Source organism: Gavialis gangeticus, unplaced genomic scaffold (assembly GCF_001723915.1).
Source record: "Gavialis gangeticus isolate Ggan-Ray unplaced genomic scaffold, GavGan_comp1, whole genome shotgun sequence".
Classification (NCBI taxonomy): Eukaryota; Metazoa; Chordata; order Crocodylia; family Gavialidae; genus Gavialis; species Gavialis gangeticus.
The window spans coordinates 45,924,540-45,939,564 of record NW_017728994.1 but is presented as its reverse complement, the minus strand read 5'-3'; the positions used below and the strand labels follow the sequence as shown (position 1 = coordinate 45,939,564).

Genomic DNA, 15,025 nt, shown 5'->3' with positions numbered 1-15,025 from the left:
GGATGCCTACCTGGCTGGACTCGTTTGAGTCCCGTTTCTCTTTTTGGGGTTTTTTGTTGTTCTCCCGCCCTGGCGGGGGGTCGGGCTAGAAGATCTACTAGGTCCCTTCCGACCCTTAATCTATGAATCTATGAATCTATGAGACCAGCAGAGCTCCATCCTCTTTGCAGCCCCCCGGCAGGGAGTTGGAGGCTGTTATCAAATCCCCCTCGGTCTTCTCTTCTGCAGACTCAATCAGTTCCCTCAGCCTCTCCTCACCAGTCCTGTCCCCCAGCCCCCAACCATTTTTGCTACACCTGCTGGAATCTGTCCACATTGTCCACATCCTTTCTGCAGTGGGGCCCACAGCTGGACACAGGACTCCAGATGTGGCCTCCCCAGGGCTGAATAGAGAGGAAGAATCACTGCCCTCTGTCTGCCGGTAATGCTCCTACCAAGGCAGCCCCAGATGCTGTTCACCTTCTTGGCAACAAGGGCACACTGGGCTCATAGAGAAACCGAGGACAAGATAGATTGGGCGATCTCAGCCAAAGCTCGGTCTATCCCTAGAGGTACCGAAATGAAAAAACCCAAGGCGCTGGGTGCTGGAACAGTGACCGGGGATGCGTATTTTAAGGGCACCGGCTGCAGCGTGGAGTTCGGCAGCTGTCAAACGAAGTGCACTAGAAGAAGAGAAACCAAGCGCTTATCTGACAGTAACCTGGGACCCGCCGCCGGCTGCTGCCTGACAGCAGAGCTGATTCGTTAAGCTCTGCTCTGCCGTCAGCTGCCCTAATGAATTGCTGCGGCATCACTATGAAAGATTTTGAGGAGTGATTTAAGCTTGTAATTACACGGGGATGCGCAGCCCCTCGTCAGCTGGGCACGCGGCTGCCCCTTCCCGCGAGCCATAGCAACTGGGAGGAAGGGCTCTGCTCCCGGCAGCCCCCAGCAAGAGTCTGTCACTAGCGCCCGGGTGGGAGGTGCTGGAGAAACAAGGTATTTTCTAGACAAGGCTTCGGTGAGTCACAAGAAGGCCCTTCTGGCATCGCTGTACGCGCCTGCACAGCACCAGCCTGCAGAGCCCTGCAGCTCTGACCCCTGCCCACTACTTACAACCCGCTCCAGCTAATTAAAAGGCCTTCCCCACCAGCCCAGGCAACCCTTGACCCTCCCAGTCTGGGGGGGTCCCGGGGAAGCAGGGACCTGGAGGTACTGCCTGGACTTCCCCTCGCTGCCCTCTCCACGGGCCTCATGCCTGGCCAGGAGTCCCCTGTGCGAGGACATGCAGTGGTTTTGCACATGGAGGCACAGGACCTGGGACCCCAAGTCAGGGCTTCCTGGATTGGGCTCAGCAGAAAGGCACCAGGCTCCATCATCAAACCAGTCCTGTGTTGGAGGCTGCTCCAGGCCCCTCTGACTGGAAACCTCCCGATGTCTCCAGCCCAAAGGTGGTCAAGGCTGGGTGTTTCCCTGCATTTCAGGGGCTGACAGGGTTCCTCGCACCCCACAAATGTACAGATGCCAACTGCAACCACTGGGCTTTGCTGCATGAGGATAACGCAGCCCTGATCTCTCATCAGACAGGCCCCCCTGCTCCGCCCCTTCCAGACTCATCTGCTTTTCACCGCGAGGGAAGGAGCTGGCCACGCTCAGTTTGCGGGAAAGGCGCTCGAGAGGGGCCAGGCCATAGTCTGCGAATCCTTGAAGGACTGCCGTGTCATAGCATCCTGGAGCCGTGGGACTGGCAGGGACCCCCCAGAGGTCACTTCCAGTCCAAGCCCTGCCTGAAGCAGGATCAGCGATGAACGGACTGAACCGCCAGCTGGCAGTCTCTGTCCTCTTGGGCTCGCTGCACAGTCCTCTCCCTTTGCAGGGAGGCCTGGCGTCCCCGGACACAGGAGAGGAGCGAGTGGCGGAGCCGTGGGAGAAGCCATACTTTCTTGCTGCAGAGCAGGACCTGGAGCCATAGCTGGAAGTTGCAGCATAGCAGGTTTAGATTGGAGATCTTCCCTATCAGAGCCGGGAGGCCGTGGGAGAGACACCAGGGAAGGGAGACCCTCCATCACTGGAGGGTTCAAGGAGAGGCTGAACAGACACCGGTGGGGGATGCTCTATGTGCAGCAATGCCTGCGCTCTGCTGTGGGGTGTCCCGGGCTTCTAGGCTGTGCTAGTTGCCCCCCACACTTCCCTTTCTGCTCCATGTGTCAGGGGTGTTTAATCCTTCCCCAGAGGTGCTGGTGCTGCTGCAGCCCGGGCTGGGGATGGGGATGGGCTGTGCCAATGCTCCCGCAGGGTCCTGGCTGGAGGGTCTTGCCCCTGTGCTCAAGCTCAACCCCACTGAGGCAGGAAGGGATTTCCCCCCTACTTAGACTGGTTTGGACTGGGGGGTTTTGCCTTCCTCTGCAGTGGGGGTACAGCCTGGCCTGGGCTTTCTGCAGTGCCCATAACCCCCCGGCAGCAGCAGGACATTGGCAGCCACAGCCCCACCGCGTCCCGGGGGCAGGGGCGATGCCCGGGGCTGTCAGGGTGACCTCGTTGTGTGGCTCCAAGGTCAGACATGGGGTTTGTCTGGGCTGGTTTGGACGGGGCTGATCCTGCATCAGGCAAGGCTGGGATTGGATGCGACTCCGCAGCTCCCCACGTGCCCCGTGGCTCTGGGATGCTATGACAAGAGGGGGGTACAAATGGACCCCCGTGTTAGTGGGCTCCCAGTACACAAGCCACCATTTGCTGGCAGACACTGCAACTCTGGCCCCGTGATCCTGAGTGCACACGTTGCACGTACCAGAGCGGGGTGGGGGCAGTTGCTCCTCCCCAAGGCACACGGCACACCGAATACCAGTCACGGGAGAAATGGGGAAAATGGCCACATGCCGACAGCCCCACGGTAATGTCATGCAGGAGGAGGGTGAGACCTCCTCTCTGACAGGGAACGGCCCCTCTTCCACAGCTGCTCGGCCTCTCTGCATTGGACAAGGGCACATTGATGGCCGGGCTCTGGTGACGGCTGGGCTCCAGCAACAACTGTTCTGCTCACAGCGCTCACAAAGCAACACGAGGCCTCCACTGCTCAGCCACAGAGTCCTGGAGCCGTGGGGCTGGCAGGGAGCTGCGGGGTCACATCCAGTCTGGTCCTGCCTGAAGCAGGATTAGCCCCATCAAACCCTGCGTCTGACCTTGGAGCAGCACGACACAGTCACCCCTAACACAGCCCAGGCATTGCTTCTGCCCCCGGGATACAGAGGGGTCACGGCCGTCAATGTCCTGCTGTTGCTGGTGGGTCATGGGCGCTGCAGAGAGCCCAGGCCCAGGCCATGCCCCTGCTGCAGAGGAAGGCAAAACTCCCCCAGTCCAGACCAGTCTGAGCAGGGGGAAAATCCCTTCCTACCCCAGTGCAGTGTAGGGCTGAGCCTGAGCACAGGGGCAAGACCCTCCAGCCAGGACCCTGCAGGGCTGGTCTCAGAAGTCCCTGCACCCTGCCTGGGTGCTGTCTGTCAGGGACACAGTAGCTGGGAGGACACCCCTGCATTTGTCCCAGAGCCAGGGGAGAGCAAACAGTGGCTCAAAAAGGGCCAGAAACCTAACAGCGCAGCAGGTCCCAGAGTCAGAACCAGTCGTGAGACAGACACGGGCCCAGCCAGGACATGCCTGTCACCCCGGGGCGGCCGGGGCAGGTCCTCTTGGCAGCACACAGTTCCTAGAAGCACAGCGATGCTACAGGGGAAGCACCAGATGCCCTCCAGCTCTGCCCAGAGGATGGATGCCCAACCCGAGCGTGCTCCCAACGGCACCACGCATTGCACACGCGTGCCTGCACACCCCTCCCCCAGCGCTTCCCCCCAGCCTGAGCAGCATTTCCTGCTCTCCTAAAGTGCTTTACATTGCTAAACCCTGTACAAACACTAGCTAATTAGCAAGAGCAGCAGCAGCCTCCCAGGACCCCCCTGGCTCCCCCGGCAGGGGGGAAGGACACAAAGAAAGGGAGAGCTTAAGCTTGGCGCCGTTCCTGCCAGCAAGACCATTCAACCATGGAGCCGCTCACGCTGATAGCTGCGAAACCAGGCCTGGGGGCAGGGGGGGGTGGGCGTGCAGGGAGCCTCCGGGCTCGCTCGGGGAGTGGGAGCTCTGCCTGCAGCCTGTGCAGATGCCTCCATGCTGCCTCCTGGCCGAGACATTGCCCTATGGCTTGGGCTCCTGGGACCCACTGGGCCCCCGTCCAGCACTGCCAGCCCCCCTTGAAGTGCCAAAAAGCCCTCCCCTTTTCTCAGCGCCTGAAGGCAGAAATGCTCTGCTCAAGCCCATTCCTCCAGGGCCCCAATCAGGGCTGATGACACTCGCTACCATGGTGATTAGGACCAGGCACCACGATGCTAAGGGATCCGAGACAAGCCCAGAGCGCTGCAAAGGAGGCCAAAATTCACCTGCAGCAACCATGAAATCCAAGCAAAGCCCTTCCCGGGAACCGGCTGTGTGCAGCTGCAAGCATTTGCACCTGACCCAGGACCCTGGCATGGGAGCAGCAGCCCCCGGGTGCGTGCAGCAGGGGTGGGAGAAGGGGAGGTACCTGACCACAGCTCCCGCCACGTGTAATGCAGCCGCACTCGGCATTTCTTCTGGTAGCACAGCAGCTTGTGCACGATCTGGATGCAGCGCCTGGGGGGTGGAGAGAGAGGCCAGGTCAATACGCATCGCATCGGGATGGTGAGGTCGAAGCCCTGGCAAGGCAAAAGGAGGCCTCACACAGTAGCAGCACTCTCACGTGTGCTGGGGGTGTTTCATGGCACAAGGCATGCCTCTCAGGGAAGGCTCCAGTGCTTGCCTACGTGTGCATGCACACACAGCTCTCTGGGAAATGTTCACAAACAAGAAACCCACCTGCAACCAGCTTGTCAACAGTCTCATCTCTGGGCAGGCCCACCACACATCCACAGGCCAGACTGGCTGCCCTTGCAGCTGCAAGTCCCAGCTGGGGCAGGATCAATTTAAAGCAGCTGAACGTGGCACCTGGCTGCTGGGCTACTGCTGGACTCACCAAGCAGGGGAGCGGGAAAAGGACCTGAGCCTACCCTGGCCGCAGCCCACAGGACAAGCTGGGGGCACCCCGGAGCTGAGGGCAGTGGCCCGGGGTGACAGACGAGGCCTGTGTCCAGTACCTGTCCGCAGCCCTGTGCTTGCTCGGCCATGAGACCGGGCTGGGTCAAGGCAGAGCTCCTCATGCAGCCAGCGGAAACCGGGGGGAAGCACATGCACCTCTGAGCACAACCGCCATGCAGCAAGGGACCCCGGGGCAAGAGCAAGGGACTTCCAGAGCTGAACCAAACCCAATTCGCCTCCTTACTCTGAAAGCTGAAGCCGCAGGGGCCAAGTCCCCAGGGGACGCTGCTTCAGGAACCCTGACTAGCTGGGCTGGCTCGGTCAGCAGGCCCCACTGGCAGCAACAGCCCTGGGTCAAAGCAGCCTGACCTGCCCTGGTTAACAGGCACCCCCTCCAGCTGACCCCAGTGTCACTGGCAGCAACACAGGGGCTTATGTGTGTACAGCCTCTCCGCCGTCTGCAGCGACTGTCTGCTGCAGGTCCGGCTCTGGCAGGAGCTGAACGTGGGGGCTGCGTAAACATGCCCAAACTGATGGCAACCAGCACGTGCCGACAGCAGCCCCGGTATGTTCCCTTGCCGCACTATGTAAAGTGCTTTCCCCTTCATCCTGGCTACTGCGTCTCTCCTGCACTGCTCTCCCTTCCTGGGCCACACCCAACGCCATAATGGTGATGAGAACGATTGCCAATGTGTACAGAGCTGCAAGCAATGAGCTTTGCTTGCTCCGGCGGTGGGGAGTCCAGTGCAGCCCGCACAGGCAGCATCTTCCAGGGCTCTGCTGCTGCTCTGCGATGCCTGGCCCTGCCACAAAAAACGCCCAATGCGCATCAAGCCAGCATGGGGCCACGCTAGCCCGCTGGTCTTGGCACATGGACAGGAGCTGGGTCAAGATCATGCCTGGAGCCGCAGCCCCTGGACAACACTGCAGCTCTCTGCTTGCGCAACTCCCCAGGGCCTGGAGTTCAAGTGGAGAGAGGGACTGACAGCTGGCTAACTGCTCCCAGCTTGGGGTTTCACTTGGGGGCCTGTGACAACGATGGTGGGTGAAATGCCTCCCTGCTGCCGTGCTCTCAGTGCTCAATCAGGCAGACAAGGAGAGCTCCCTGGGAGGGCAGAAATCATTTCCTTTCTGGTCACTGAACACAGCAAGCGCACGGGTTGTGGGAAGCCTGGTAATTCCTCTCACTCCCCCTCTAAAAGCAGTATCCTGGGCAAGGGAGAGGAGTGGTGGGACTAGAACGGCCCCGTCTCTACACATGGAGGCTGGAGCTGCCCCAGCACTTACACGTAGAGATCCATGGGAAACTCCTTCATCATGTGCGTCACGATGAACTCCACCATCAGATCTGAGAGGGGAGGGAAGAAGAGAACAGTGACCATCAAACCAGCTGTGGCTGCACCCAGCAATCCCCAGTGCAGCCCATGCAATCCCTCCCCACAAGACAAATGACCCAGCTCTTGAGCTTGGATTGCCCGCGGCTCCTTGGGAGAAGAAGCAGCTCTTGGGAGCCCCATGGGTGGCATCTGTGCAGTGCTGGCTCTGCGGCATGCGCCCTCCCCAGGCCTCCCCCAACCCTCAGGATCCCTCAATAAAAAAAAACCCACGCGGCTGACTGCGAGGCACAGAAAGGCCCTTGGGTTTCATGGTGCTGCTGATGGAAAATTCCAGGAAGAACGATGCCCTGAGAGAGGCTTTCACCAGGGGCGATGTATGCCGGAGAGCTTTGTTTCTGGAGATGTACCGTGCAGAGCCCTCCGCATATTTATAGCAGCAACGCGGGAGCAAGGCAGCAGGAGCAAGGCAGCGGCAGCCTCGTTTCTGCAGTGACTAAGTCGCTTGCCTGAGGCTCAGGCTCTGGGGGCTCAGCTGGCAGCTGGAGTCCCGCTCAGGGTATTCACAGGAGAAGAGCAAGCAACAGGCCCAGCTCAGTGACGTGTGTCGCAGACACGTGTGGCAGAAGAGGCGGTGGCAGGGGGCTCCTCCCCAGCCCCATGTGGCGACCAGCAGAGCCTAGAAGCCTGGGAGATCCCCATAGCAGAGCATGGGCATTGCTGCACCTAGATCGCGCCCCTATCTAACCTCTCCTTGAACCTCTCCAGCGATGGAGAGCCCACCTTCCCTGCTTTAGATGAAGCCTGACCCGTGACAAGCAGAGGCACGATCACCTCCCACATCTCGCGCCTGATGCTTGTATTGATGCATTCGCCTTGGGTCTGCGATATACCAAGACTCCCAGGTCCTCCCCCATGGGCTGCCGTCCAGCCTGGGGTCACCCATGCTCTATTAGCCGGCCCCCAGCAGACAGGGCGCCCAGCAGGTCCCTTCCCCACCACCATGCAGTCTCTGGGAAGATGCCACGTCTTTGCAACCCTAAGCTGCCCCAGAAGCGCACTGCTCTGCCCCGCTTGCAGCAGGCCTGAGGCCAACCCGGGGAGCCTCAGCCCCAGCACTACTCACCCAGCACCGCGCACACCAGGGGACGACATGGGAGGTTCTTGTCGGCTGCTTTCTTCCTGTGCCGCATTGGCTGTGAACACACGCGGGGCAGGGAGAGGGGTCAGCGAGCATCCTCATCTGCTTTCCATGTGGATGCGACTGCCTGGGGTCTTGCTGCTGCCTCCACTGCCCCCTGGACCACTATCTGCAGCTGGCATGGCCCTAGAAGCATCTCTGCCAGCCCAGCCCCTGCCCCAGGTGGGGCCCTCCCTGACTATCCCAATCCAGCCCAGCCTAGCATCCCCTCTGAAAACCTCCAAGGAGGAAGATTCCCCCTGCCTGTCAGGAGCAGGGTCCAGTGGTGGGGTGGCAGACCCAACGGGATGCCTCCCCCTTCTATTAATCGGCTCCTGACCAAGCTGGGGATTGAGCCCAGGACACCGTGACCAGTGCAGGCCAAGACACGACACTGGACTCAGCACTCCCCAAGGAGCTGCTGAAGCAGGAGGCTCCCCAACCAGCCAGGCTGCATGGCACATCCTCTCCTGGAGCCAGGCTCCAGGCCAGTGTCAGCTCAGCTCCCGGAGCAAGCCAACAAGGGCATGTGGCTACGTGTCTCCCTCTCAAGGCAACATCGAGCCAAGGCACCGGCAGCAATCCTTGCAAAGGTTCTCATGGGCACCCCCAGGCTGGTGTGCAGGACACAACACCCCGGTGGGTGAGGACCTCAAACCTTGGTGCTCCCCGCCTCAAGCACGGAGACCGGGGCCCGTCCAGGAGAGACTCACCATCCGGTGGAGGTTCACTCGGAAATTCATGTTGTCGTCGTGCAGGAAGGCATTGGCGTACTGATCCTGCGGAGAGGGCATGGGGAGAGGTGAGAAACACGCAGCGCCGACAGCCACCAGCTGCTCTTACCCGACCCCAAGGGACAGGTGTGCTTGGCAAATGCTCAGCGCATGGATCACGGATCAGCCGGGCTGGCAGGGACCAGAGGGTACCACTGGCCCAGCCCCCTGCCCACCTAACCCAGCTTAGCTAGGGGTTGGCTCTGAAAACCTCCAAGGAGGGAGATTTCCCTGAGCGAAAAACCCTGCTCAGACCCAGTCACTCTCCCTTCCAGCCTCCACATGACATAGGAGACCGGGCGAGATGGGCCTGGTCATCCAGCTATGGGTTCAACAGCTGCCCTGCCCCATGGAAAATGCGGGTTCGCTCCCCACTGCCCCATTCGGCCGCCAGCCTCAGGACCCCCAGCCCCACGCAGCCCTTCCTGAGCAGAGGCCCGTGTCCCCAGGGTTTGGTCGGTAATCTGGGTCCCATCGCTCTCTGGGCTCGGCCACCAGAAGGACTGGGAGTTCGGACACCCGCTGGAGGAGGCATGGGGACATCCTGCTGGGGCCAGGCCTCAGCCCCAAGACAGCATGAGGTTTATGGAAGAGCTTCAATGCCCCCCGCATTTCTGCTCCAGGTGTCAGGGGATTTAATCCTCCCCCAGACACGCTGGTGCTGCTGCAGCCAAGGCTGGGGATGGGGCTGGGCTGGGCCAATGCTCCTGCTGGCACCAACCCCGCAGGGTCCCGGCTAGAGGGTCTTGCCCCTGCGCTCAGGCTCAGCCCAATGCTGCACTGGGGCAGGAAGGGATTTCCCTCCTGCTCAGACTGGTCTGGACTGGGGGAGTTTTGCCTTCCTCTGCAGCAGGGGCATGGCCTGGGCCTGGGCTCCCTGCAGCGCCCATGACCCACCAGCAACAGCAGGACATTGACGGCCGTGGCCCCCCTGCATCCCAGGGGCAGGGGCAATGCCTGGGGCTGTGTCAGGGGCAGCTGTGTCATGTGGTTTTGAGGTCACACACAGGGTTTGTCTGGGGGGGGTTTGGATGGGGCTGATCCCGTCTCAGGCAGGGCTGGACTGGATGCGGCCCTGCAGCTCCCTGCCTGCCCCGCGGCGCCGGGACTCTAGGATGAATCTGTGAAGATACTGCAGCACAGGCAGCAAGCGGGTGGCTCGAGCAAAACCCATTCCAGCATTGGCACTAAATCTCACCGTGCTCTGTGGCCAAGAGCTGCCATAAATCCACTCTCCCCATAGCACCCAGGGTCAAACACCCACTGCCACCTGCCAGCAGTATTTCTTCTCTGCCAGTGCCTCCCTGCCCTTCAAGAGCCCCGGGCTGAAGACAGCTAATGGGCAGCATTTCTAACAGAGCCACAAGAGACTCAGCTCTAACGTGGTGCTTGGGGATGATGGTTTATGGCCCATGCAGGAGGCACAGGACTGCCTGTGTTGCCTGCAATAAGAGGCCTTTGCTTCCAGGCAGACAAACTGCAAACCTGGGCTTCTCTGCCAACTGGCCAGCCCATCGAGCCCATCTAGGGGGCAGGGGCGAGGGCCGGATGGGGATGGCCTAGCTGCAGAGCCCACAGTCAGCTCCGGGCAGGTTTCTCTGCTCTGGCCTGAGCTGCAGGAAAGCGCATCTCATTCAGACACCCTGGGGCAGGTGCAAGGTGCTAGGTGAGCTGCCCATGTGGGCCCAGCCCCATGCACCAGCTCCAGGGTGTGGGGTGGTCTGTGAGTCCAGTCTGGTCTGGTCTGGTTCTGGAGCTGACATGCAGAGCTAGGGCTGGGGCTGGAGCTGGGGCATGTGGCGTGCAGTCAGGCCGAGACGCAGGGGTCAGATAACAGGGCTCCACGAGCCCGATCCAGCCTGCAGACCCTTCTTCAACATCCTGGCTTTTCAAGAGCAGTGCTGAGCTGGGTGCCAGCCCTGTCCTGCTCATGCAAGTGCCTGGAGTATCATAGAAATCATGGAAATCCCAGAGCCGCGGGGCAGGCAGGGAGCTGTGGGGTCACATCCAGCCCAAGGCAGGATCAGCCCTGTTCAAACCAGCCCAGACAAACCCCAGGTCCAACACAACACAGGCCCCTACATTGCCCCTGTCCCTGGGATACAGGGGGGATGCAGCCGCCTATGTCCTGCTGCTGCTGGGGGGTCATGAGCACTGCAGATACCCCAGGCCCAGGCTGCACCTCCACTGCAGAGGAAGGCAAAAACCCCCAGTCCAGACCAGTTTGACCTTCTTCAAACCTCACACTGAACAACAGGGTGAACAAGCTGGAGATCCCCCCCCATAACCCCACCCCAGCAGTGACCAAAGCCCTGAGAGGAAGTGTCGGACTTCTCGCTGATTACAGGAAGGGCCCCGGGCATGCTGACGAAGGGTGAACTAATGCCTCCAGGTCTCCCCTGCCCTGTGGTGAGAAGTGAGGGGAGCCGGGTCACAGCACCCGGGCAGGGCCAGGCCGCCATGCGCCTACCTCGGCGATGCAGGTCAGGATGATGAGGCAGAGCTTGCCGCTGTACAGCCGGTGCTCATCTGCAAAGGAGAGGGAACACGTGATTTGGCGGCCAAGCAATGACACAGGGAACCGAAGGCCCGGACCCAACCCCCTGCAGGGACGAGGGGCTAGGCCTGGCCTTGCCCCCCAGAGCCAGTGCGCAGCCCGAACACCAAACCCTGCCAAGTCGGTGGGAAACTTCTGCCACCCTCAGACTCATTCTCGCAGCTGGGGTCTCTCCATCCCCCCCCCAGCCCAGCCAGAAGAAGAGCGAAGACCCCGCCAGCCCAGCCAGGTCCCACCCACATACACAGCCGTCTTTCTGTTGCAAAACCCTTGCTGTGGCCCGCAGAGCTGTGACAGAAGCAGTGAAGCCTGGTCCCAAGTTCAGATCCCAGCACAGCCAGACCCTGCTCACCAGCAAGAGGCTGGGAAGGGAAAGGTCCTGGCTGCATCTGATTGCAAAGGCAGCCTCCAAAGGGGTTTCTCCGGCTGCTCTGCTTGTTGCTCCCCCTAACCCGTCAGGCACAGTTGGCCCTGGAAGACCCAGTGGGAAACCTGGCGAAGGGTGAACAAGGCTGAGAGGAGGGGGCAGTGAGCACCTTTCAGGGCACCTGAAATACTCTGCTCTCCTCCCTGGTTTGGGGATCACTGGCTTCGCAGCCCGACAGCCCAGGGCAGGGGACGTTGACTGGGAACCAGCCCTGCCACGGAGATGCATGCCTGCTCAAGAGCGATGCCTGCGAGGCCTCCGCGGAGCCGGGCCCGACGTTCCAGCCCCTCGCAAAGGCCAACACGTGGGAAACACGCCCCGTCCATGCAGCAGCTGCCAGGCACGAGCCTGCTGCCTCCCCCTCTTGCTGCTCCCCTTGAAACCCCCTCGCTCCCGAGTGACTGACGTGCTCTGTGATCCCAGCACGGTATAAAAATAGACCGTGTCGAGCTCGCAGGCGGTGCTGACTGCAGGCTGACAGCGCGCTTGTTACTGGGGCCTGGACGCAGTCATTAAAGAGAAACCAAGCACCAGAAGGGCTAGATCCTGCCCCGCTGCATTGAGCAGTTTGCGAGGAAAGTGCGTTGCAGGGGGAAGGTAGCCGGGGGTCACAGTGCCTGGCTGGTGGAAAGCTGCGAGGCAGGAAAGACAGCGCGGCAGAAGCACCAGCCCTGAGAGCACCAAACCGCCGGAGACTCGTTATCTTCCTCCTGCCGAGCTCCCAGCACTGCTCCCTTCCCCGGGGAGCGTGCTGCACTCAGCACTGCTGCTTCTGCCCACGCGCGGGCCCCAGCGATGGGAAATCTTCCACCACCAGGTCTGGCCCCTGCAGGCCGGTCCTCACCGTCGGGCTCTGCCCGTGGGCAGCACTTCCTGCTACAGAGGCTGCAGATCCTTTCTCAAACGTTGATTACAGGCAGGGAATACCCCAAGTCCCCTCAGCAGGCATGGAGGTCAAAGCCTATTTCTGCCACGGGGAAAAAAAGCTGGCGAGCTCTACCCCAGGAAGGGTCTCGGAGCAGCCCTCGGCCATGTCGGGTGAGCAGGGGAGGCCTGGACAAGGTTTAATGATGCTCTCCATAGCCAGACTGGTGCCATCCCTGGAGCTACCTGCACTGCTAAGCCAGCACTAAATGTCTTCTTTTATACCATGGAGGATAAAAGGGGTGAGACCAGGCTCTGGGGACCAGCCAAAGGGCATCTGCTCCATGATGGGGGCTCCACTCCTTCAGAACCACCCAGGCTGGGTCCTGGTAGAGGTGGATGCTGGAGCCTGGGCAGAGCCAGCATAGCTGCTCCCACACCCCCGATGCCCATCTGGGGTCCACTGAAAAGCCATCAAAAGCAACACGAGTCCCAGCAGAGGCTTGGCCTCTAGCAGCCTCATTTCCTGCTCACCCATAACACTGGCCTCTGGAGATGGAGCACGGTCCATGCTGCTTTATGCTGTGCCTGGGGCTTTGCAACAAGGCACCATGGCAGCATCAGCTATGATGGTCTGCCCGCTCTGGCCTGGGCAGAAACCCTGGCGCACAACAATGCCTGCCTGCCTGGGGCTCTCGCACCACGGGAAGAGAACACAGTCCCTCGTTCGACCGCCGATCAGGCGTGTGTAACCACAGGGAAATGCATCTCCATGCAGACGAGGCCAGCAGCTCGTTAGTGAGCTTCTGGCTCCAAAGGAGCAAATGCCAGGAAAGGCAAGCCTGGGGTAGGGGCATTACCATGCACCCAAAAGGCACTTGGCACAGTAGGAACTGCTGCAGCCTGTCCTGTCCCAGCTACATGCCTCTCACCACCCAGCATCGTGGGAACTTCTCTTGCACTGCTGCATGCCAACTCCTGTGCCAGCACATGGAGTCCCACCTCCTCCCCTCCCCAGCACAGAGCTGGGACCTGGGTCTAGTGATGCCTCCCAGAAGAAAACATGCAGAGACCCCCCAGCCTTTCTGCACAACAGCCTCCCCGCTTCCATACTGCCTACCCTGCTGCCACCCCCAGGCCTCCCGGCCCTCCAGAGCTGCCAACCAGCAATAAGACACCCAGGCACATACAGATCTGTCTGTACAGGCACTGGGCACGTTAGCACTGCCCCTCAGTGGGGCTCCATGCCACCAGCTGGGGCATTACCTTTGGTGTCCTGCATGACGATGGAGCTGTACTTGAGGAAGGTTATCAGCAGGTTGCTGGTCTGCACGTCAGCATCCAGGGGCAGCTCCGTGGAGCCAATCACTGCAACAAAGCAGACGAGATGCATTCACCCTCTGTACATTGCAGCAGGGGTATCAGCTCTGCAGGGAGCTTGAGTCAGGCTCCAGGAAGGGGTCCAGCAAGCACTCACCATGGCCCCGCTCCCAGTTCCCCCATGTCCATGAGCCTGCTACTGTATTTGGCACCTGCCGGCCCAACAAATGTCCACCAACACATGGGCAATGCAGATGTTTGCGTTGCCCTCCCTTGGAGAGCAGAGCCCCAGCCGAGGCTGAGCCATAAGCACTCAAAGCAGCCTGGGAGAAGCATTTACATCTCCCTCCCACATGCTCCAGGGCACTCAGATCCCCAGCAGCTGTGGAGGGAGAGATCAGAGCAGAGCAGCAACAGCACAAGGCAGGAAGGGAGCAAGAGCTGCAGCAGTGACCAAAGATCGTGGCAGGTCAAGCAGCAAAGCCTCCGCTGAGCCCCCAGCTGCGGCTCCAAAAATAGAGCCTCAAAAGCAGCTGCTCTGGACATGTGCTGCCGCGGAGCAGACGCAGATCAGAGAAGTGGGGCTGGCAGGGACCTGCAGGGTCACGTCCAGTTCCAGCCGTGCCTGAGACAGGATCAGCCCCATCCAAACCAGCCCAGACAAAACTTGTGTCTAACCTCAGAGACAGACAACATAGTTGGCCCTGACAGAGCCCCAGGCATCACCCCTGCCTCCGGGATACAGGGAGGCCATGGCCACCAACGTCCTGCTGCTGCCAAGGGGGTCACAGATGCTGCAGAGAGCCCAGGCCCAGGCCGTGCCCCCACTGCAGAGGAAGGCAAAACCCCCCAGTCCGCACCAGTCTGAGCAGGGGGGAAATCCCTTCCTGCCCCAGTGCAGCGCGGGGCTGAGCCTGAGTGCAGGGGTAAGACCCTCCAGCCAGGACCCTGCGGGGTTGGTGCCAGCAGGAGCATTGGCCCAGCCCAGCCCCAGCCCCATCCCAGGCTGCAGCAGCACCAGCACCTCTGGGGGAGGATTAAAGCCCCTAACACATGGAGCAGAAAGGGGCGGGCGTGCAACCAGCACAGCCCAGGGGCCTGGGACACCCCACAGCAGAGCACTGGCCTTGCTGCACCTAGAGCATCCCTGCCCAGTACCTGCCCAACCTCTCCTGGACATGGCATGGGCGCACAGCTGCATGCCGTAAGACAGGCCAAAAGCAGCACGGGTTAATGTCTGCAAGGCAGAAGTGCTGTGGGAAGCAGGAGAGCATCTGGGATTGGATCAAGGACATCCCGGGATGGTGGAATCACTCCAGCCTGCCACAGTCAATGAGAAAAACGAGTAGGACAATAACCGAGCCTGGCACATACCTGGGAGGAGATGCAAGAAGGCTGTAATTAGCTAAGTTCATCAATCAGCATATACTAAAGTGCCTGGCACCAACCATGACTGGCCACATGTGAGCAATGCAGTGGATTTGCCCTCAGTGC

General features: G+C 60.7%; 1 protein-coding gene across 2 annotated transcripts in view; it reads right to left on the bottom strand.

Annotated features, from left to right (window-relative positions):
* Positions 1-15,025, bottom strand: part of CUNH10orf76 (chromosome unknown C10orf76 homolog) — an 88,874-nt gene that overhangs the window by 39,464 nt on the left and 34,385 nt on the right. For both annotated transcript variants that reach the window (XM_019502705.1, XM_019502706.1), the window contains 6 exons: positions 13,478-13,579; positions 10,834-10,892; positions 8,304-8,369; positions 7,537-7,606; positions 6,364-6,424; positions 4,547-4,635 (listed from right to left, as the gene is read on the bottom strand). In XM_019502705.1, the coding sequence (XP_019358250.1) occupies positions 4,547-4,635; positions 6,364-6,424; positions 7,537-7,606; positions 8,304-8,369; positions 10,834-10,892; positions 13,478-13,579 (447 nt within the window). The remainder of the gene's footprint in view (positions 1-4,546; positions 4,636-6,363; positions 6,425-7,536; positions 7,607-8,303; positions 8,370-10,833; positions 10,893-13,477; positions 13,580-15,025) is intronic.